Source organism: Acinonyx jubatus, chromosome B4 (assembly GCF_027475565.1).
Source record: "Acinonyx jubatus isolate Ajub_Pintada_27869175 chromosome B4, VMU_Ajub_asm_v1.0, whole genome shotgun sequence".
NCBI lineage: Eukaryota > Metazoa > Chordata > Mammalia > Carnivora > Felidae > Acinonyx > Acinonyx jubatus.
Genome location: NC_069387.1, coordinates 6670451 through 6694308, shown reverse-complemented (window position 1 = coordinate 6694308; position 23858 = coordinate 6670451). Strand labels below are relative to the sequence as shown.

The 23858-nt window shown below is 44.6% G+C and overlaps 1 protein-coding gene across 1 annotated transcript in view; it reads left to right on the top strand.

Annotated features, from left to right (window-relative positions):
* The window catches only part of ITIH5 (inter-alpha-trypsin inhibitor heavy chain 5), a 79142-nt gene that overhangs the window by 37262 nt on the left and 18022 nt on the right, over positions 1 to 23858 (top strand). The window contains exons 6-7 of the mRNA XM_027073373.2: positions 8072 to 8241; positions 8926 to 9042. Of these exons, the coding sequence (XP_026929174.1) occupies positions 8072 to 8241; positions 8926 to 9042 (287 nt within the window). The remainder of the gene's footprint in view (positions 1 to 8071; positions 8242 to 8925; positions 9043 to 23858) is intronic.

The following is a 23858-nucleotide window of genomic DNA, read 5'->3' as shown; positions in this document are numbered from 1 at the left end:
GTCTCCCCTTTTCGTCTGCGCAACCACGTGCCGATATGTTGAGTCGTCTCCGTGTTAAATGTTCCACAAGTCTGTCCTGAGTTCTGACCGTGTTCCTGGCAGCTGTGCCAGATGCCCGGAACCTAGAAACGTCTAAGATCTTGTCACAGCCCTTGCCGAACTTACAGCTGGTAATTTTTAAAACTTAAGAAAGTTTCAATTGTGGTAACAAGCGCACGTTAAATTCACCATCTTCACCATTTCCAGGCGAACAGTTGAGCGGTGTTGAATTTACTGACATTGCTGTGCAGCCAATCTCCAGAACGTTTTTAGCTTCCCGAACTGAAACTCTGTATCCATTCAACAGCATCTCCCCATTGCCCACCCCCTGCCCTGGTGTGCCCCAAATCCCTGGAAACTACCATTCTCCTTTCCGTCTCTGGGAGTTTGGCCAATCTTAGATACCTCATGTAGTGGCATCACACAGTCCGTATTTGTCTTTTTGTGCCTGGCTTATTTCACTTACTGATGTCCTCCAGGTTCATCCGTATTGTGGCAAAAATGGGATTTCCTTCCTTTCCATGTCTGAAAAAAATTCCATTGTGTATATAGACCACGTTTTGTTGGAGGTCACTGGGTTGATTCCACTCTTCGTTAATGTGAATAGTGCTGCTATAAACATAGCGTAGAGGATCTTCAAGATCCTGCTTTCATTTTTATTGGGTAGATACCCCCAAAGTGGAATTACTGGACCGTATTGTATTTCTAGTTTTAATTTTTTGAGGCACCTCCATGCTGTCTTCCATAGGGCTATGCCATTTTGCAGTCCCAGTCATGGTGCACAAGTGTTCCGATTTTTCCACATCCTCACCAGCACTTGTTATTTTCTGTTTGTTTGTTTGTTTGTTTGTTTGTTTGTTTGTTTTGGGTAGGAGTCACCCTAATGGTATATAGAGTTGTCAATTTTGAATAATAACAACCCTTTTGTCAGGTTGAATCTAGGAGATGCCATGAAGGCTTTCCCAGTGATTGGGCCGTGTTCCTCCTGTGTGCAAGAGAACAGTGTAGAGGGATTTAACAGAAATCTCTGGATCTTTGTTGCTGTGGCACCGCTTTTGGTAGGCTTTCCATCTATACTTAGAGTGGCTGGTATTTGAGGCCTTCCATGGACGCAAAACGATACCAGGAAGAGATAACACATGCTTTGTGGGCTAACTGCGTGTAGAATGTGTGAGGTAGTTGACTTGTTTCCCACGTCGTTTCTCTGAGGAAGTCAGTCACATGGGGAAGACTGAGGCTCAGGAATGTACTATTTTAGGAAGAAAGAGCGTCGGGGAAGTAGTGAAGAAGGCAAATTTTCTAAGAAATTTGGGCAAGTGCCACTCAAATGTCAAGCGATGGAGTTGAATTTGAACTCTTCCAACTATAAATTTGCATTAGTATTTTATGTCGCATGTTGCTGTCATGTCTATATGATGCTGTTTTCCAAAAAGGTATAAAATACCTATTACCAGGATAGGGGACAAAACTCCCTTCCCGTAAGAAAATGATAATAGGGGACTTATGAAGGCATTGAACCAAATTCCTACGCATCTTGATCAACGCAACTTTACCGCTTTTCCCCCCCGAGACCTCGCCAATATGTATTTTTAATTGAGGTGTAATTCACACACAACATTATATTAGTTTCAGGCGTACAGCATGATGATTCTATATCTGTACATGTTGCAAAGTGATCACGGCAATAACTCTAGTTGGCGTCCATCACCACCCACTTACGGAGTTGTTGTTTCTTGTGGTGAGAACTCTTTTAAGATTGACTGTCCTCAGCCACGTGGTGCAGCATTATGAACTCTGGCCAGCGTGCTGTGCCTTACAACCTCATCACCTTCTCTCCGGATGCTCCGCCAGCTTGCTTGAATTTCGTCTGTATTGCTACCGTCCAAGGGTGGTTGCCCAATTAGTCACAATATTTTGGACTGCCCTCTGTTGAAGAAATCTCCCCACTGGGGTCCAGGTGAGCAGGTTACATAAACAAATGTAGATAGTTTAGCCCTTTCCCCGGGGGGAAATGAGCAGGCGGTGTTTGTTTGGAAATCCTTTTGTAAAGCACCAGGTGTCTGCCGTGTTTCTCAGTAGCAAGCCCGCGGGCCACAGGAAAGAGGCAGGAAACCCCTCTGCCTGCTGACCCAAACGGGCATGGCTTTCAGCTGATGTCCTTGACTGTGGTTCTTTGCTCCTAAATCTTTTCACCTTTAGACATTTTACATAGCAGCTGACTTCCGTTTTTCCCCATGTGGTTGTCTGGGAGGAGAATGTTTATTTATGAATAACATCCATGCTCCAGGACAAAACGGAGAACATCCGTTTCATTCTCTAAAATGTATGAAGTGCTTTGTCCTTACAAGATAGATTCAGCAGGAGGACTACTTAATAGCACTTGCGTGTATGATTCTTAACCTTACGTAGACTCCTTGGAGAGTCTCGTGAAAGAAGGCTTTGGGCACTGTGTCCACAAAAAATCCATCCATGTATCCTTTCATGCCAAACTCTGTGTATAATTTCAGGGGGCTCTTGGGAAACTACCGGCTCCCTTATGCTTTATAAAGATTGTTCTGTCTCCAAACATTCTTGAACTCCCTATTATGAATGTTCATTATGATTTCTCTTTTCTGCTCCAAATAATGATTATTTCGTTTTTACTAAGCTCTCAGTTGTGTGGAGAAGCCTGTCACCGCAAAAACGTAAACTGTGTGTTAAAAAGAGTATTTCTATTTCCTCATGAGTTGCCTTTCATCCCAGACAGAGAGTATAAGAAGCTACTTCAGAAAGGGGCAGAGGCTGGAGGCTGATACGTATTGAGTACCTACTATGTGCCAGGCACCGTGCTTGGTACCTTATATATGTGATCTCACTTAATTCCGACAACGATGCTATGACGTGGATTTACTCACGTCAAACGGAGGTAGAGCTGAGGCTCAGAGCTTTAAGTCAGTCGCGGGGAGTCTGTCAGACCCTAGAGTCCACTTTCCTCAGTAGTATGTGGCTTCTAAAAGAACATGTATCTTGTTCGAAAATACCGGGGTCTGGAAAAAAGAGCACGTCCCGGGGACACCGGTGACCTGCGGGTGGCGGAAGAGTGGGTGGAGAAGGAGTGGTTGGTGAACCTTCCCGGGGAGGTACTAGAGGCCCCGGTGGGCCACAGAAGGCCGTCTCGCTCACGAGCTCTGATGCTTGCATTGAAACAGGAAGATCCCATTAGGAGACCCGGCTTCGTCCAAATCAGAGCGGTCATCGCGCTGCATTCTCTCCCCCCAACCAAGTGGGCACGAAGGAGAGAAAACCAAGAGGAGGAAAAGACATGTGGGTTCTCATTAGAAAAGTAGGTCAGAGTCTCACTCTTTTGGTCTGCTCCCAGCCTCTTCCCTTGTATTCTTCATTATCTTTAGAGCACATGCCGTGACCGCCCAGGGCCCTGCTTATAAAGCTCATTGTGCTCGGGAGCTGTTTTGTGGCCGTCAGCAGTACGGGCCACAGTGCACATAAGGAAAATCTCAGCAGTGCTCTGGTTTGGGATGTTGGTCAGTCACTGTGGGGCAGCCTATATTAACCTCATTGATTAAAAGGCTTTTCCCTTCTCTAATAAAAAAGACGACTTTATTTCCTAGAGTTGTTGCTCTGGAATTTTTCCCAGCAAACTTTTCTTTTTTTTTTAAATTTTGATAGTTAGTGGAAAATTCGTTGGGTCACATGGACTGTCTGATCCTCAATGGGTGGAAATCAGCCTCAGGAGTTAGGTTTCGTGGTGAGTGACCAAAGTGGGAATCAACCCACTCTTGGGGCATATAAAATAAGCCCATTTAGAGGAATCTCATGAATTTTCATCACGAACTGACAAACATCGGAGGTCATTAAGAAACCAAAATAATAATACACTATCTTTCTCATGGCTTCTATCAAAGAGCCTAGTCAAATGAATTATGAAGGGAGAAATTATACTTTTGAATCCTCAGTGCTTTCGTTCAACCATGAATGGTATTAATTCAGAGCATTGTAAGGAGCATTTGAGTGAGAGAGATTTGAAGTGAGGAAAAGTAGGTACATGCTGGTAGGATAAAGAGGGTCAATTCTAATGTAGAATTTGAATGTTGGAGATAATCTAACGCCGCCCAATTACATACACCAAAAGGCACGTGACCATTGTCTCTGTGCAGGAACAGAGTCACCTGCCAGGCTTCTGAAAATACAGCTTTCTGGGTCCCACCTCCAGAGTTTCTGATTGAGAGTCTCCAGATGGGCCCAAGAGTTTGTGTTTCTGGCAAGTTCACCGGTGATGCTGCTGCCCCAGGCCGTGTCATGAGCACTGCGCTGCCCGGTCCCTGCGGGTGCTTGATGCATGCAGGGTTTGCTGGAACCTTTCCAGTGAGATGGGCTGTGAAAGCTGCCTCCTCTGCCCGCGGGGCATCTTTCCTAGAGCTTCTTCATACTGCACAGAGCCTGCTTCCCAGCAACCCTACCCCGGTCCTAATTCTGCCAGCTGGAATTACTCTGAATACACCTAATCCCCATATAAATGCCTACACTAACAGACTTATCCTAAGGAGAAGAACAGATAGGGTCCATTTGGCCAATGATGCCGTTCCGCTCCATGCTAGGGAATGCTTGTTCAATCTGTTCTGCTACCCAACTCCCAGAGGGTTTGGGTTTTTTTAAATTGGGGTTACACGTAGAGCAAAGCGTATAAATCTCAGGGGTGAATCTTCACATGTGTGTACACCCGTACTACAACTACTTCCGGGCCAAGACATAGAGTATTTTCACCGCCGCAAAGGATTTCCTGCACTCTTTCCCCGTAGGTGCTTGTCCCCCAGGGGTATCGACCATTCTTAACCACTGTCCCGCATCAGTTGCTGCGGACGCACTGTGCTGGTCTTGAGTTTTACGTAGATGGAAGCGTGGAGAGTATCCTCTTTGTGTGTCTTCTGTTCCCACTCAGAATGACTGTGAGATGTTGTAAATCACAGCGGCTCTCTCCTTTTTGTTGCACGCAGTATCCCAAGTTCAATCTGTTGTATTGTCTTGCATTTAGTTCCCTTATTCTGTTTTATGTATTTTTAAGGCTTACAATAACATTAGCGAGCATGACTGCTTACCATGAGTCAGAAGGGTCTAAGTACAGTAGCCCCCCCTCCCTTCTCCATGATTTCGTTTCCCTCAGTCGCGGTTATCCATGGTCACCCACGGTCCTGAAAGCGGATGCTTCTCCTTCCGACATGTGGTCAGAAGGTCAGTACTGGCCTCGCGCTAGGTCACGTGCCTGTGTCGTTCACCTCGCTTCATCTCATCATGGAGGCACTTAATCATCCCACATCATCCCAAGAAGAAGAGTGCAGCCCCAGAAGATGCTTTGAGAGAGAGAGAGAGACCCACATTCACGTAGCTTTTATTACAGGCTATTGCTGTAATTGTTCTATTTTATTATTTGATATTGTTGTTAGTCACTTACTGTGCCTACTTTGTAAATTAAACTTGATCGTAGGTATGTGTGTACAGGAAAAAAGCATAGTGTATACAGGGTTCAGTACTATCCAGGGTTTCAGGCATCCCCTGGGATCTTGGAATGTGGATAAGGGTGGGGCTAAGGGAGGACTGCTCTCTATCCCATCACTTAATCTTTTCAATAGTGTGTGTTTGGTAGACCATGAATCCATTTTGCGGATGAGATCACCAAGGCTCAGTGACTTGCCCAAAGTCTCATGGGTCATGAGAGGTAGAGCCGGTATCAGAAGCAGGTCCTTCTGACTCATTCAGGATTCCAGGTGCTCAGCTGTGTTACCAGGCCTGTCACTCTTGGTGCTTTACCGGTGATCACCAATGTGAGATCCACTCTGAAGAGCGTGCATTTTCCTTCCGTGTCAAGGACCTTTCCATTTGCAGCCCTTGTTTCCTTCCTCGTCTTTAGTGGTGCTCAGGTGTCTTGGACCGTGTTGGTGAACTGGAAATGTGCGGTTGGCGTTTCCAGCTCCTTCTGCAGCTGAGCAGGTCTGTTGGAAGCGTGTCTTTCCTACAACTGCCTCCTGTAAGAATGAAATCTCCTATTTGCTGCCTTTCCGGTCACACCCGAAACTCCTGCCCTTGATGGGTGCAAATAATACAAGAATCAGTTCTTCCCAGTGGTTCCTGTTCAAGTTACACCTAAACTGTTCCTGAAAAATAACGTTCTGTTCTGTTGCAGGAAATGTTTAAACTTCCTTTGACTTAAATGTCTAATAAACGCTTAGCAGAAGGAAGTTTATTTTTAAATACAAATTGCCATGGGCAAATTATGCCTTGTTTCCTTTTTTATTTTGTTAATTAGTGATGGGAGATGGCTGGTCAGCTCACTCTATGGTATCAACTTGAATAGATTTAAAAAAAACAATCAGATGCTTTGCAGCAGTTGTAAGCCTGGCTTTGATTCAGTATCCGGATGAAGTCTCCACATATACTGATGTTCCTCTATTCTCCATTTTATTTTTATGTTCCCCTCGGTGCATGCAGAGCTAAAAAATTTGAATTTCCATTGCTAAGTACATAGACATGGTGGTGTTTGGATTTAGAAAGGTGGGTAGTCTGCAAAATAATTCTCTGTTCTAAGAGAAAATGAAGATCAGGGGTAAAACATGGGCTGTACTTAATCTTTCATCCCAGTTATTTTTCATAAATCATTTAAAATCCATGTATGTATCTTCCTGTAATTCTAATTTATATGTAAAGATTTATGCTGGGGAAAACATTGGCTCTTTAAAAAGAGCCAGAAACTTTCCGGACACACAGTATGTTAGGGCAGCTAAAAGCTTGGGGTGAGAAAGGTGTTTTTGGGGGGAGATTCCCACATGGAAGGCATGGCAGGACTAGACCCCCACCCTTTTGCAACTCTGATTAAATAGTGGACCCAGACGAACCTCGTCAGTGACTGGTAAAACTACGAACTGAAAGATCGATGAGGAGCTTGATCGTGGGGGGTCCGATTGACCATATGGGCGCCCGCCATCTTTCTTACTACGACTGAAGGTAGACAAGTAGATACTGTATACTTGTGATTTGAAAAAGCGGTAAGTACTCAGCATCACCTGTGAAGCGTTCTTGTCAGTGGTCCTGACCTGAGCCTCACCAAGCCTCTAACTTTCCTACTGGAACACAGGACAACACGGAGGATGGAGCTGGGGTTCTCAACCTTGACTGCACGTCAGACTCACATGGGGAATTTTAAAGTCTCGATGCCTAGGCCGTGTCCCAGACCAACTAAATGAGCTGTTGGCCTGGATATTGGTATTTTTTCTAGCTCCCCCAGATGTTAGAATGCGAGCTAAGGCTGGAAACTGGGGGAATCGAGGAGCAAGTTAAAAGACAAGACAAGCAAATAATCGCGAAATGCAGAACGCGAGAAATTCCGTAAGACGGATGACTAGTGTTTCGCAACACTGTTACGTAGCATTCGAAGAAATGCAGGGGGAGGGGATATTTGTAGATTAAAAAAGATTTAAGAAGCATAAACCCAGTGTGATGTGTGGTCTGTTTTTGATCTGGATTCAAACAACTCAGCCCTACCAAGACACGTTCTAGAGACTCAGGAAAATTTCAATAGAGACGGAGTATTCCAGGATGATACGGCACTGAACATTGGTTTTGTTACTTGTGATGAGAGATGCATACCGAAGTAGCTACAGATGAAATATGTCTGGGATTTGTTTTAAAATATTCTAGCAAAAGATGGTGAGGGGATTCGTGAAAACGGGTAAAAAAAATTGGTACGAGGTGGGTAATTGTTAAAGTTGGATAAAGGGTACACAGAGGTTTATTTTACTGTTCTCCCTGCTTTCGTATGTTACACAGTTCACGTAAAAGTTGAAAAAGAAGGCATAGAGGTGACATATCTAACCTCTCTTGCACGGTGACACATTATCAGTATGAAGTCTGTGAAGTTCATATGGAAAGTAAACCTGCAATAAAATAAACTCTAACCCTCTGTGTCTATCGAAAACAGCCCAGCTTCTCTTCAGAAAAATACTGGTAGGTTCAGTTATTGATTATGTTTGTGTCTTATTTGCAGGTGATTCTGAGCTGCCTCCTTCCACTGTTATCAACCAAAATGACACTTTTGCCAAAATCATTTTTAAGCCTAGCGTGGTACAACAAGCCAAGATTGCCCAGAATGGCATTTTGGGAGATTTCATCGTTAGGTATGATGTCAACAGGGAGCAGAGCATTGGGGACATCCAGGTAATGGGTTCATTGTTACCATTTCCTGTCAGTTGCTTGATACTTGTCGTTAGACTCAGGACGAGGGATAAGGGAGGGAGAACTCTCTGGTTCTTAGAAATTTGTTTTACCCTAGAATAGGTCTCCGAGGGGACTAGGGTGTTCCCTTCCTAGAGGCTGAGGGTATCTATTTCCTGCTTCAGTAATCTGGAGAGCAAATGAAATCTGTAATAGAATTTTCCCTGCCGTATTTTAGATGAAGTTAGAATTTTAGTTCGTCTTCAATTTTAATTGAGAGCCTGGTGCAATGGCTCATTTCCCTTTAGGTTTTATTGCTCCAGAGACAGGGCGGGAATATTAAAATGTATTTGCACGTGTCCAGAATGCAGACAACTTTGACGTCTCAACTTGTAAAAACCAGATACTGAAGGAAGCAGGAATTCCAAGTGGCCAGGGGTCATAAAGGGGGTGGGTAATAGAAATTGAGCTAGTCAGCATAGTCGGGAAGTTTCTGAGGGCTGATATTAACCGTATGCAGATTAAATCGGCAGTTGGGTCTCCCGGAGGGGTCAGTAGATACTTTTGCTGGGGGTGTGGAAGCTGTTTCGTGCTCTGACTTTTAGAAGTTATGGAGACTGGCCGTTTTAGCTCGTCTGCCTGCCCGTCCTGGGTACTACCATCTCGACCTTCTCTTCCCCCCACCAGGTTCTAAATGGCTATTTTGTGCACTACTTTGCCCCCAAAGACCTGCCTCCTTTACCCAAGAACGTGGTATTTGTGCTGGACAGCAGTGCCTCCATGGTGGGAACCAAGCTCCGCCAGGTAAGTGGCCGCCAGCGGCCAGATTTGTGCTTTCTCACCTATGCCTGGAGCCATGACGTTCTCTGTGAATAAAGTGCAGTGGATGCCAAATGTCCGCCCTGCCATCCAGCTCTTCTTGCCTACAGAGAACATTCCTGAACTGCTTCAGTTAAGCTGTTGACATTATCGTTTCAGGATGGCAGTTTTAAGAGAGCAGAGACATATGCTATAGAAATACTTTGAAATAAAGGGAACTGGCAGAGTATATAATGTGAGGGGGACAGGAATTCACAGCACCATCGTCGACGGAGTCGTTCTGTCCAGTAGTGATGTCCTTTGAAGAGCAATAGAATAGAGTCCTTGGCGGCCCCCTTGACCTATCCTGAGAACAAAGGACTTCTGTCTCAGTAATTCAGGAGTGATGCTATTTTTTTCTTAAGTTTATTTATTTATTTTGAGAGAGACAGAGACCATGCAAGTGGGGAAGGGCAGAGAGAGGGGGAGAATCCCAAGCAGGCTTCGCACTGTCAGCACAGAGCCCGATGTGGGGCTCAAACCCATGAAACGGCGAGATCATGACCTGAGCTGAAATCAAGCGTTGGATGCTTAACTGACTGAGCCACCCAGGTGCCCCAGGAGCGATATGCTTATAGTGTTGAGGATGAATGTTAAAGTTCTAGGGATAGGAGGGACATTAAGGTACATGAAATATTAAATATTATAAATTTTATAAATTTATAAATCATACTAAAAATACAAGTATTAAATTGTTCTTTTTCACCCACTGGAAAAGGCTATTCCTCATGTTGCTCTGGTGTCATAAATATCAGAAACTTGCATTTATAATCTAGTTTCAACTCCCATAACAGAAAACAAAAAGCTGCTGGCTGCCAGAGCCAATAATAACTCTACATTCATCAAACACTTAGTTCGCTTAGCTTTTCTTTCCTAATTCATGATCTGTTTTTAGCAATTAAAAATACGTGGTTTAATGAGGGAAATAGTACCTCAGACCTCAAAAGAATCCTCTGCTTCACATCTTTCCACCTCTAGATCCCACTCCACATGCAGTGGAACCTGATCTTAGCTGATCAGCTGTTGTAAATATTTTCTCTCAGTTACGACTTTGTAAGTTGTTTCTTTGGCCATCTGCGTTTAAAAAGTCATGTAGTAAAATCTGTTGATTTTTTTTCTTCATGGCATCTGATTTTTCTCCACTCCAAAATAGTAAAAAAGAGATTCCATGCAAAAATAAGGTTGAACTCTTTTTCTTTCAGAAGATTGCCAGATATAATTTCAACTAGTATAGGGGCAAGATAACTTCACCCTGTAAATCAGTTCTGGATAGTTCTTCAACGCCCCATTCTTGTCCAGAATTCAACCTGCTGCCCCCTCCATGTGATTGCTTTTCCTTCCTTTTGCATCTTTGACCTCCATCTGGGATTAACTTTCCTTTTGCTTGAAGAACACTCTGTGGTATCTTCTTAAATGTGGGTCTGCCAGTAAAGAATTCTCTTAGTTTTTGTTTGTCTGAAAATTATTTCTTGCACTCTCAGTATTTAAGGATATTTGGAAAGGAATGGAATTGTAGGTTGGTAGTGATTTTCTTTCAGTCCCTGGAAGATCGATCCCATTGTCTCCTGGCTTTCATTGTTGCTGTTGAAAAGTCAGGAGTCTTACTAACTGTTGTTCCCCTAAAGGTGATCTTCTATTGCCAACTGCTTTTAAGATTTTCCTCTAAGTTTTCTGTAGTTTGAGTATAATGATTTCAGATGTAGACTTCTTATTTTTCCTGCCTGAGGTTCCTAGGATTTCATGAATTTGTGGATTCGTGGAACAATCCTCAGCCATTATTTCTGGAATTGCTTTGGGTCACTTTTCCTTTTCCTTCTAGGATTCCAGTGTTAGAAAATCACTCCATATTCTGCTTCCCACGATCTCTTCTATTTATTCCAACTTTTGCCTTTCCATACTTCATTCCAAAGCTATTCAAGTTTACAAATTCTCTTTTCAGTTATGTCCAGTATGCTGTTAAACTCGTCTATCCTGTTATTTCAGTTATTGCGTTTTTTAGTTCTAGAATTTCCATTTGGTTCTTTTTCCAATCTGCTACTTTTTAGAATGTTCAGTTATTTTGCAAAGTTTGTAATAACATTTTTGATTTTTTCAAGTACCATAAACATACTTATTTTAAAGTCCGTATCTGATAATCCCAAACTTGAGGCCCAGAGGAGCTGTTCTTACTGTTTCTCTTCTCTTCTTGTGTGACTGGTCATTTTTGATTGCGTGACGAACATCATATTAAACATTTGTTTGTAGAAATAGTTTAAAGCCTCAGATGATGATCTTTTCTGCTAGAGAAAATTTGGGGTGTTTCTGTAAGGTAGCTGGGGGATTAAATCTGGGATTGTTTTAGTCCGTTTTCAGGTCTTGGGGTTTTCCTGGGTGGCCCAGATGGCTCACAGTCCTCTCAAGACTGATTTATTTCTGTTTGGTACAAAATATGGAGGTTTTTCCTGAGCACCTATCCCTGGTGGGCTCTGGACTTTGACTTCTGACCCTCTAAGGAACTAACATGATGCTCAGCCTCTCAGATACTTCTTTGGCCTTGACAGACATCCCTTAGATAACAGTGATCCCAAATGCTGAGCCCACCTCTTGAAATTTTCATCTTTTCGCAGATCATTTTTTCTCGCTATTTCGATACCGTTTTGGTTTAAAATTTTTTTCATTTTGTAGTTTGCTTTTTTTAGTTGTTTTCAGTGGGAGAGTTGGGTACAGATTCGCTGTAGGTTTTCTCTACAGGCAGTATTTCCCAAAGTGATTAATCACACGTACGTGAAATGTTCTTCGGGTAGTGGCTGATTCTTGAGAGGTGTTTGATAGGCCTCACAGCCTTTCCATATTTGCTGAATATTCTTTATGTACTCCAGGTTCTTAAGTGCCATTGTTGTTTTTGTGACTTTGTTGGCTGGAATACAGGTGCTGACAGAAGGATAATCATGGCTTCTTTGGGGACCGCTGTTGGCCACAGAATATAGTGTTAATTACATCTTGTATTTGACCCAGTCTGGGAAGTCCCATTTGGATCTGGGAAAAATTAACAGTTAAGTTACCGAGTAGGTGCCATGAACTAGGTTTCCCTGTGTATGTCGTCAACTTCCTATGCACCCATAAATCTTCATTTTTCTTAATTATTTTTTCTTTAAGACAATGACCTTCATGAGGCCGGGGTTTGGGTTTCCTCTGGGGGAAAAATATACAACTTGATGAAGATGTTGGTAATTAAAATTCCGGGGTGGCTTAGTCGGTTAAGCGTTCCACTCTTGATTCTGGCTCAGGTCATGATCTCACGGGTCATGAATTCGATCCCCACATCGGGCTCTGCGCTTGACAGTTTGGGATTCTCCCTCTCTCCCCCTCTCGGCCCTTGCCCCGCTGTGCTCTCTCTCAAATAAACTTAAAAATCTTAAATAAAAAAAATTACTGCAACCGCTCCGAATCTGTGTTCCCACCAAATTTTTTGTATTTTGGTATTTTTACTTACCCTCATATTAGGGATACATCTGATACTATTAGCTATTCCATAAAAAGCTGACTTTAATGGCAGCACTGCTCAATAGAAACTTCTATGAGAATGGGAATGTTCTGTACCTGTGCTGTCTCCGGTGTGGTAGCCACTAGCCACACGTGGCTATTACCACTTGAAATGTGACTAATGCAACTTGAGCAGCTGAATTTTTTTATCTTATTGAATTTTAATAAATTGAAATATAAGTAGGCACGTGTGACTAGTGGTCACCATGTTGGAAGGTGCAGCTGAAGACATTTACTCACTCACACCACCCGTGAGAGATTTTTGAGTTATTTCCACTTTTAAGCCATTGGAAACAGCCCTGGGATGACTGACTGTCTTCTTGTAGAAATCCTTGACCACGTGCCAATCGTTTTCTTAAGTAATCTAGATTCTTAGAAGTGGAATTAATGGGGTAAGGAATACTAACTAATTTGTGGCTTGTACAGATATTAAAAACACATTTTCTAGAAAGGCCCTACCATTTTATTAATATTTATGACTGTTGCCCAAGTAAGAATTCCAAACGGATTAAGCAGCGAAGACCAACCAATGAACCACACCCAAAAATAAGTAAGGAAATATGGGCGCATATTGAACGAGTTCTGAAATAGGGAAAGACCTTCTAAGCCTAAAAGCAATGGGAATAATTACAAAAGGAAAAAGCCAATCACTTTAGCTATATAAAAATGTTAAACTTTTGTTTTCCGTGGAAATAGAATGAAAGCAAGCAGAAGGCTGGGAAAACGTATGCGGCAAAGGGAAGTTTGCCTTTAATAGCAGAGCTATTCCAGATCGGTTAATATTCATCCTACATGAGACATGGGCAGAGAAGATGAAATGGTTTTCAGAAAAGAAATAAGATTCAGTAAGAGTATGAAAAAAGAGCCTAGTGTACTAGTAACTAAGAAAATGCAAATTACAAAATGCTGTTTTTATCTTCATGTTGTCAAAATAAGGTAAATTACTTACAGTGACCGCATCCGTAGTATGCATTGGTAGAATTCAGCACAATTATAATATTTAAGTTATGTCCCAGTAAATATTAAGGAACGCCAAAATGGTAAAATGCGTGGCCAGTATTGATGAAGGTCATCGGTTACCCCAAAGCCCCGGTAGCTTGAAGGACTTCTGTCTTTAGCTGCTTGAGTCACATCAGGGTTTAACCTCAAACCCAGTCCGTTCCTGGGCGCAGTGTCTTCTTCCACTTCTGATGGGAGAACGATCAAGAACCTCCTAACTAAACAACCCCCAGAAAGACAAATCCTGCCCCAAATCGTTCAGAGAAAACTAATGAACTAAGTCAGGGTCTCCTAGACTTACCATTAGCGATAAAATAATTTGGGCACTTCTAAAATAGAGCACGGAGCATTTTCGACATGCAGAGCATTATGCTAAAGGTATTATGTGAATTATTGGATAAGAGGATATTTAATCTTTGTAAGAATTTGGCTGTCATCCCCATTTTAATGATGGAGAAACCGAGGCTTTGCAATGGGAGGTAACTCAGCTAGTACGTGGCGGGGCCGGGCTCCAAAGCCAGGTCTGACTCTAAGCCCGTGAACCCCACCACGATGGTGCGGTGTCCTGGTGCAGGTTAGCTGTGTGCTTGGGCATCGCTCTCGTGCGCAACAGTGGAAGTGCACGTGGCTGCAAGGTGAGCGCAGGTTGACATTTCGGGACCCATGTCGCAGCAGGAGGGATGTCCGCACACTGTTGCAAGAGCAGTGTGGACGTCACACGGGGAGCCAGCCTCCCCTCCTCCCTCATTCCTGGATATTAAAATTCCATCACTTCTGGGCACTGAAAATCTGGCATGTGCTCTGCTGGCTTCTGAGCTCCAGCGTGGCCTCTTTCCAGGAGAACCACCCTAGACCAGCCAAACACATGTCAGAAGCTTCTAGACAATTCCTAAAGCCCATTGCCGCCTCGGAGTGTTTCGAAAACTGCTGGCTATTTTAGCAGCTCTCAAAGGCCACAGCAGTGAGTGAAAAGCTCAGATGCCTGTTTGCAGTCTTGAACACAATATCATGTCCACCGGTGAAGAGGAAAATTATTTCAAGCACGGGGCTTTCGTGATGTGTCAACAGGCTTGGCAATGTCAGACATTTGTCACAGGTCCACTTGGATCCTGTGAAGAATCAGTCACTGTAAGGCTGGAGGTTCTTGGCTCCCCTCATCTTTGATGGGCCTGAAGTATTTCACGTTACTCATCACAATAAGGACACAGAGTCGGTATTTAATCATTGTCATTTGAACAGTTGATGTATAGAAATCGTAGGATCATCTGACCTTGAAACATATTCTCGCTAACGGGCTTGTCAGTGCCTGGGAAGTGCACGTAGCTGTGCGCAGCTGGCACTTTCTGGTTCTGGTCGTCATCCCAGTGGGGATGCAAGTCTGGAGGCCAGGACCTAACTGGCTGGGGAACAGCTACGGAGCCTCCCCCAGGCTGCTGGCACCGGACTTGGCTCTGTTTTCTATCCCGTGTGCTTTGACTGGTGAATCTGTCGAGAGACAGGTCTGGTGTTAGGGTAGGCGAGAGTTCCGCCTCTCCGTTTCAACTTGTAAAACCTCTTCGTGGGAAGAAGAGCTCACAAGAGCCTCAGAAAATGTGATCAGCGTAGACCTCTTTCTCGTTATGAATTTCATGCTTCAAGCGCTGGAACTAGCAAACATACATGTCCTTGGGAACATTAAGGGGAATGTATTTCCATGAAATTCATTTTTCCTTGACCAAGATTTACATGTTCCTCTCTTTCCTTTCCCTAATCTATATAACTGGATCTACTTTCGCCTTCATAATTAGGAACTTGGCTAACAGACTCTATCTGGCAACCGAGCACTTGGCTGATGCATCATTTACCAGATGTCTTTCTTGCTATAACTTTCTACAGACTCGCTCCCATAATCTGTGCCATTCTGTGCCAACCCTAGATTTCCATGTAGCTTTTGGAAGTTTGTCTTCCTTTCTCCATTTTTTAAAAAGTCTATTTATTTATTTTGAGAGAGAGAGAATGAATAAATGAGCAGGGGAAGGGCGGGGAGGGAGGGGGAGAGAGAGAGAAAGAGAGAGAGAATTCCAAGCAGGCTCCATGCTTTCAGCACAGAGTTAGATGTGGAGCTCGATCCCATGAACCATGAGCTCATGACCTGAGCGGAGATCAAGAGTCGGATGCTTAACCGACTGAGCCACCCAGGCGCCCCTCTTTGACCAGTTCATTTAGTAAACAATTTTGGAGGGTAAAGAACAAGCATAATGTTCCCTCTCTGTAACTGCCAAATTAAAATGAGGGGAAACGTGAATGTTGCTTGTGGCTTATTCATTGGCTCCCTTCATGCTCCAGGAAAGCACTTTTGTCTTCACGTCTGGAATTTTGCTTCCAGGAGCTGTGTGGACATTTTATGTGCATATAGCCTGTCTGTATGGATTCGGGAACCATCCTACTTTTGATCATGAGAGTACATATTCCCACATAGTTGGTAATGATTTTTGCTGAAAAGCATACCAGCACGTGCACATTAAATGCAGCATGCTCTTTTAAGTCACAGTAGGTACCACTGAGTGACTAGTATATACCAAGCACTCTTAAGTGGTTTACATACATTTTTTTTTCATCGAATCTTTCAGCAATCCAATGAGAGAGACGTTGTTACTCCCTTTTTGCAAATGAGAAGGTGAGGGGCAGGGAGGTGACTTCACTGTGCTGAAATACAGAAAGAAGTCGAGAAGTTCAGCGTCAAGCCCAGTCTCTCCCACTCGGAAGCTCTTCCCCATATCATTCTTCACTGTGCCGTTAGACATGGACCATAACACTGGACCGCCTTTCCAGCTTCCAGGCTCTACCTGTTCTCACTGCCAAGCGACTTGATGCAGAGCGCTGCCCGCCGCGGGTGAGTGCACACGGAGGCCAGCTGCCCTGGGAGGCTTCAGCCGGCAGCTGACACCACGAAACACGAATGGAGCTGCTCTGCCCTGCTGCACAGAATTAACTACTAGTGATTTATTATTCGACTCGAAGCACACCACGGGCACGTACAGGGATGCAGACTTCTTTCCGTTTCGGATTGGGGCTGGACAGGCCGAGTGCGGGCATGGAGACAGCGGGGGTGTAGAGAGGAGAAAGTTTGTGACTGGGAGGTCCAGTGATGTCGTGACCTTCCTTCCAGCCGTCCTCTTCAAGAACATGTCAATCTGTCACAGTTTGAAGAGAAGATGCTGGAAAAAAAGATACTGAGAAATTAGCTTTTTTTAAAAAAAAAATGTTTATTTTTGAGAGAGAGCGAGGGAGCGGGGGACAGGGAAAGAGAGAGGGAGATACAGAATCCCAAGCAGGCTCTGAAGCCGTCAGTGATGTAGAGCTCGAACTCAACGATTCATGAGATCGTGACCTGAGCTGAAACCAAGAGTCAGATGCTCAACTGACGGAGCCACCCAGGCACCCCGAAAGTAGCTTTTATGTGATGGGGATCAAAGGAAGGGCGGCCTGAGGTTCACTGAGCGGCTGGGAAGAGTGTGGGCAAGGCCAGCAGAACCCAGAAGGGCCTCAGGGAGTAGTGACCTGGTTGGAGCTCCCTGAACAAATGAAGGAGCTCTGGAGAGGAAAGATGCCAGCAGGCCAAATGAGATCATGTCTAGGAAATTTGGAGGGTCTCAGAGATAGGCACTATATGGCTGTCATCAGAATACAAATGGATGATGGAAGGTTTGGGTACTCTTGCAGACCTTGTTGTAAGCATCTGAAAACATGGCTCCAGCTAATAACAAAAATGTCCAGCTTCCCCCTTTCTGGTTTCCTGGAACAAAGGTCAACAGACTTTCTATGACAATGGATAGTAAATACCGTAAGCTTTGCAGGCTCGGCGGTCCCCGTCTTACTACTCAGCTGTGCTCTTGTGGCACAAAGGTGGCCATTGGCAATCTGCAGAGAAGCCGTGCTTATCAGAAAACAGGCACCAGTCTGGGTTTGGCCCCCAGGCCATCCTTTGCTGACCCCTGGTCTACAGGGGTGACTGACTGGCATGGCTAGAGATCATTCCGGTTGGTAGGATTTATTCTCATCTGCTGAGCTGCTCTCGCCCAGACATGGCCACCAGCAGACGCGTGTTTCAGAAGCACATTGCAAAACAGAGATCTGGGACTTCGGGTGGGGAACAGAAGGCAGTGGGGAAAACGTGTTTGTGACTCTGACTCAGAATATGAGGAAATAAATGATGGACAGAGGGCAAAGTATTTTTCCCCCTAGCACCAAGGAAAACTTGGGATTGTTTCTTTTTTTTTTTTTTTTTTTTTGCTTCTCAACAATGATAATATAGATAATTTTAAATAAATCAGAGGCACCCATTTAAAACCCTTTTTGTGGAGGCACTTAATATTTACCCAAATGAGGTCACATTTAAAGAGTTTTGAGGCTCTCTGAATAAAGGCACCACGTGGCTGTCCTACGAAGGAAACGTGAACAGTATAGAGCTGTGAGTTCTCCCGCATGATCTGTTCAGGTTGTGGGCCTCCTGGTCAGCATCTGACAGCCTGGTCCTCGTATCACCAAAAAGCCTGGCCTCTCCTTGCTGGCGTCCTACTTGTGTACTCAAGTCCCTCCAGTCGGATCAGCCGGCTGTCCGTAAAGGGCTAGACAGGGCCCGAAAGGCAACTTTTGCTACAAGGAACAAGATAAATCCTGTAGATGCAAGCTAAATGAGATAACAAATGCTTATCAGGGATTTCCCGCCCGGGCTGGGGAACTGCGCCAGGGTGAGGTCCTGAAGTGCCACCCCTGCCCGAGAGCGCGGGCTCCCCCCTCCCCTGCGGGACGCCTGACTCTGCCCCCGGGTCCCACCTTGGCTTCCACTGCAGACTCCAGATCCTCAGAGAATGAAACAGACATTGATTACGTGCTGTGGGAGAGGTGCGAGGCATAGGGGATACAAAGATAAGTACGACAGAACCTTTTCTCTCAGGAGGTCCGGAGGAGAGGAAAAGTCGCGTGAGCGTTGTGTGCACAGTGCTCCCTGTGACAGAGGTATACGGTGGTCCAGTCATGGCACAGAGCGGGTGCCGGTCAAGTCTTTTTAGGAGTGGAGAAGGGGGTAACAGACTTCTCAGAGCAGGGGTAGTCGAGTGAGCCTTAAGGTCTTTTAGAAGTTAGTCAAGTCGGTGGGGTGGGAAGGTCCAGAGGAGCCCAGCAGAGGGTGACGAATGGCAAGAGAAAACGTGTGTGCCGGAGAAGCACATTCAAGTCCCTCTAATTAAGGACCTTGGAATTTTGCTGGGGAAAAGAAATGTGGAGCAATCCCACGTTAATCAAACCAACGCGTCAAGTGGTTAGTGGAAAGAATTTTAGGGAAGGGCAAGGGCTTGAAGTAGCCAACAAAAGATGAATGACAGAGGTGACCTAGCAAGTGTAGTCCTTGAAGATGGGATGCAGTTTTCTTGACAGGAAGGGAGGGAGTGAATTCTTGGGTGAGGAAAAACATGAAGAAAGTCATGAGACAAGAGTGAACGTGCCATTTGGCGGTGGTGGGCATTTGAGCCCGAGACCGTTGCGTGAAGCTGGCTCCTTTGAAGGACGGCAGTGGGCAGGGGGCAGAAGGAAGCTCCTGCCTTCTCTGCTCTGGACCCTCTAACTCTCCAGAATCAGTCTCCTTCTGCAAATAAGAATAAGTGTTTACAAAACTCAGAAGAAAAGCGAAGATCCTCCCCAACCCCCGACAGCGAAGTTCACCTATTCCTTCCTGCGACCAGAATCTCACTTTGCAGTCTCACGGTGTCTTCAAGGCTATGGGAAGATGAAAGAGACACAGGGACGTCATCACTGCCCCTGCCTGCCGGGGGGGTGACTCCACTTCCTCCGAATATCTTCTTGTACGTACCATCTACACGTGCTGCTGTGTTGTGGTTACTTGCTAGCCGTTCCACTATTCCATATTTACCATGGCTTTTTCGCAGCCTCTCCAACCTTTCGGTTCTTAAATGCTCGTCAAGGCACATCCCTGGAGGTTTATAGCAGGTGGCACAGGGTGGACCTATGCCCTGGTGACGGGCATGAGAACTGACACGTCAGGAGAGAGCTGACTGGGTCAAAGGGCACTCAGTGAGTCAGACACCACGAGATTCTAGAACGAAACAGGGCTCCAGAATCCAGATACGCAGTTGGGCAGTGCAAACTTAAGAAGTTAGACCAGGCCCTGGGGACGAAGAACTCAATCAGGGCAGTCGGTAGGTGTGTCAGAACATGGATGGAAGGACACCGGTTACAAAGGAGACGTGTAAATGGAGGTGGACATGTCATGGTCAGTATCTCTTACTTCCTGTTAGAGCAGGAGCCTACAGATAGAAGTGGTTCAGCTCCATCCTTGGCCACAGTGAGGGATCAACAACGAGAACAAATCCCGACCGAGTATCCACCACGCAAAGAGGAGCGAACACATAATCTGTTTTGAGTCTTGAGTTAGTTGTTTACACATCGAGCGTGAAAAATGGATGTGATTAATGTCTAAAGAATCAAAGATGTTAATGTTATTGGCAGGGAGGCTTTTTAGAAGAATGTACAATGACATTATTAGGCAAATGTTTCCTATGTTTGTCAAAAAGAGTCAAAACATTAGGTGACGAATCTTAACATTAGCCAGAGCATTAACATGAGAGACCATTTGCTTCTCAAGTTAGATTAATGTTATTCAAACACGAAAGACTTGGGAAGTGTAGTTATGCTTACATCACAAAGATGTTCTAATATCTAAACCTATTCAGATTTTTTTTTTTTTTTTTTTGGTTAAGGCTGAATTTAGACAGAATTTGGTGTTTAGCAATCATTTTCTCTTAGATCCAGGCCTGAAGTAATAATGATATTTAGGCTAAGAAGGGGCCTTTCTCTACCTATGAAATAACCACAATCTTATAGTTTTACACAGCTTGGGTAAACACAGAAGTAATTAGGTAATCTAACGGAGTCTAGTGCAACACTGCATTGAAAGAGCATTTGAAGTGAGAAGTCAAACAGTAAAGGAGGTTATATAGCATAACACAATACACTTTTAAATATAGGAACCTTATGCTTTTGCTTAATTCAAATATTCTCTTCATTCTAGCATGAGCATTACATCGTAGAGACCAAAGAAATAATGTTTTCCACATTTGCTTCTAGGTGAAATTTCAAGTTCATATTTAGCATTTACTGAACTTTAAAAAATTTTTTTATTTAAATCCAAGCTAGTTAGGGGCACCTGGGTGGCTCAGTCGGTTAAGCATCGACTTCAGCTCAGGTCATGATCTCACGGTTCGTGAGTTCGAGCCCCGCCTCGGGCTCTGTGCTGTCAGCTCGGAGCCTGGAGCCTGCTTCGGATTCTGTGTCTCCCTCTCTCTCTGCCCTTCCCCCGCTTGCACTCTGTCTCTCTCTTTCAAAAATAAATAAAACATTAAAAAAAATTTTTTTTAAATCCAAGCTAGTTAACATATAGTATAGTAATGGTTTCAGGAGTAGAATTTAATGATTCATCACTTACATATAACATCCAGTGCTCATGCCAACAAGCGCCCTCCTTAATGCCCATCACCCATTTAGCCATCCCCCAACCCAGCGCCCCCTCCGGCAACCCTTCATTTGTTCTCTGTATTTAAGAGTCTCTTATGGTTTGTCTCCCTCTTTGTTTTTATCTTATTTTTCCTTCCCTTCCCCATGTTCATCTGTATTGTTTCTTAAATTCCACATATGAGTGAAATCATATGATACTTATCTTTCTCTGACTAACTAATTTCTCTTAGCATAATACCTCTAGTTCCATCCACACTGTTGCAAATGGCAGGTATTCATTCTTTTTGGTTGCCGAGTAAAATTCCATTGTGTATAAACCCCATCTTCTTTATCCATTCATTAGATGATGGACATTTGGGCTCTTTCCATAATTTGGCTATTGTTGATGGCACTGCTGTAAACACTGGGGTGCCTGTGCCCCTTTGAATCAGCATTTTTGTATCCTTTGGGTAAATACCTACTAGTACAATTGCTCGATCCTAGAGTAGCTCTATTTTTAATTTTTTGCGGAACTTCCATACTCTTCTCCAGAGCCGCTGCACCAGTTTGCATTCCCACCAACAGCACCAAAGGGTTCCCCTTTCTCTGCATCCTCACCAACATCTGTTGTTTCAAGTACTGGAAGGCGTGATGACTTCTATTCCAAGTTTTCCATTTATGTAAAGCAGACTTCTTAGTTTCTGCTCTTTCCATAAAGAACATTTCAGCCAATAGAAAAATAGTTTTAGTTTTTTTTCAACAAGATTCCTCAAATCTGAGAGACACTTTTTTTCGACCCTCTGGTTCTTGTATTACAGTTTATAATTTTAAAATGTAAATTATATAATGAGGTTCATTTTAGGAAATACTGTGGCAGAGAGGCGGCAAGAGGCATTGTGTTATCACGGATTTCCTTTATGAGCTTACAGAACCTCTTGAGGCGCCTTAACCGTAGTCAGTGGGGTAATGTTGTTTTTTAATGTTTTGGTTTCTTCTCTGAAACCAGTCTGTGGCTAGATTTTTGTTTTTAAATGTAACAGTGATACAGGCATGAATTATGTTATGAAGAAACAGTCTCTCTCACCCCATTTATTGCCTTGCTCCTGAAGTTGGGATTTTAAAAAATCTGATAATTGGGTGGGTCAGTCACAATAAGATTTCAAAACTTTCCTTTAAATTATTGGAAGACTTGCAGTGTCTAAAAATATAAGGTTCTGTTGCCTCTTGTGGATTAAGTTCTCGTCATCTTGAAATACCACGGTGTTGAAATAGTTCCGCTGAAGCATAGCTGATCCCCATGGACTGCAGCATCTGTTGGCACGTTGGGGCTGCTGCGGTCTTGAACCGTGACCGTGACTCCAGGGAGACTTGGGACAGCGTCCTGCGTGGAAGCCTGTGGCGTGAGCACAGAGATTCTGGGATGGCGGACGTATCCATTCCCCCCGTTTCGGGCCTGGACACGCACTTTAATGCTGCGGTGGGGATCTGGTGTTGCAGACGTTGCTGGAGTCACAGACTTTTTTGCGTAGAATGGTAGAATGACTGTGGGGACGGACTGCCAGGGACGCCGTGGGCAATGAGGCCGTCAAGAAGGACTGCAGGCTGGCAACAGGAGCACAGTATAAATTGGCTTTGCTCCTTCTCCCCATTACCTGTATGGACCCCCCTGGGGAAGGGAGAAGGCGGACACACGGCCTCGGTTTATAGTGGACGTCGTCCACTTCCGGGGACTCTCTTTCAGAAACAGGGCTGTTTCCCTGGTGTGTGTCTGTTCTTGATTTTTGTTCGGGGCCCAACTCAGACGTGAGGCGGGCTTACGTTTCTTTGCGGGATTATTTTAAGCTGTTCATCAGAGGCGATTTTTCTCTTGGGTTCATTGAAAAGGACCACGTGGAAGAATGAAAGAACGCTGACGTCTTGGTAAACTTCTCAGTATGAGGAAGTGAGGGCACTGCTTAGGAGAACAGTGTGACCATTCTGCTGGAAACATACAAGGGCTAATATCTAACACCCTTGAACTTGGATTTCACCCATGATGTCATGGCTCCCCTCGTATTACGCCCAACAACCCAGACTTTGTGGTACAAAAGCCGTTTGTGTCAGCTGGTTCCTGTCGAGTGTGGTCTGGCACAGACACAGAAATATTTGAGAGAAGCGGCATCGTCGGGAACCCTGATGGCAATGGTAGCTGGGAGGGGGCAGGCAGCTGTGTTTGTCACGGCCTCACTGACATTTCACTCTGAGGGTCTCACCATACGATGCTTCTCTGCTTGTGAAATGCTGAACGGTCATTCTTGGCGCGGTAGTTAGCCCGGCGGACGCTCACCCCCTCGAGGGTTCTGCCGAGCGCCTGCAGCTGCTAGGGTTCCATTTCGCAGGGAAGGGGGAGACGACGTTCCCATCGCTGGCCCTGGTTTAATGCAGGGCCCGACGTGCACAGGGCAGAGCTGCCACCTGGACACTCCCTTCCCGAGGGGCGGCGTGCTCGAACTCCAGGGACCCAGTCCTGCCCTTTCGACAGACACCATCAGAGGGTACCGTAATCGCTTCCTTCCTGAAGATCCACTAGAACAGGGGGACCGTAGCCAACCACACTGAATGAATGGAGAATCTGAAGCAGAGAGTTTTATTTGTAGTTATTTATATCCACCTTGTTCCCGAAGGTACTTAACTTTAAGGACAGGGACTAAAAGACTTAATGGTAACCCTACGGCAGAGCTGGAATTAACTTCTAAGGCATTGTTTCCAAGGGA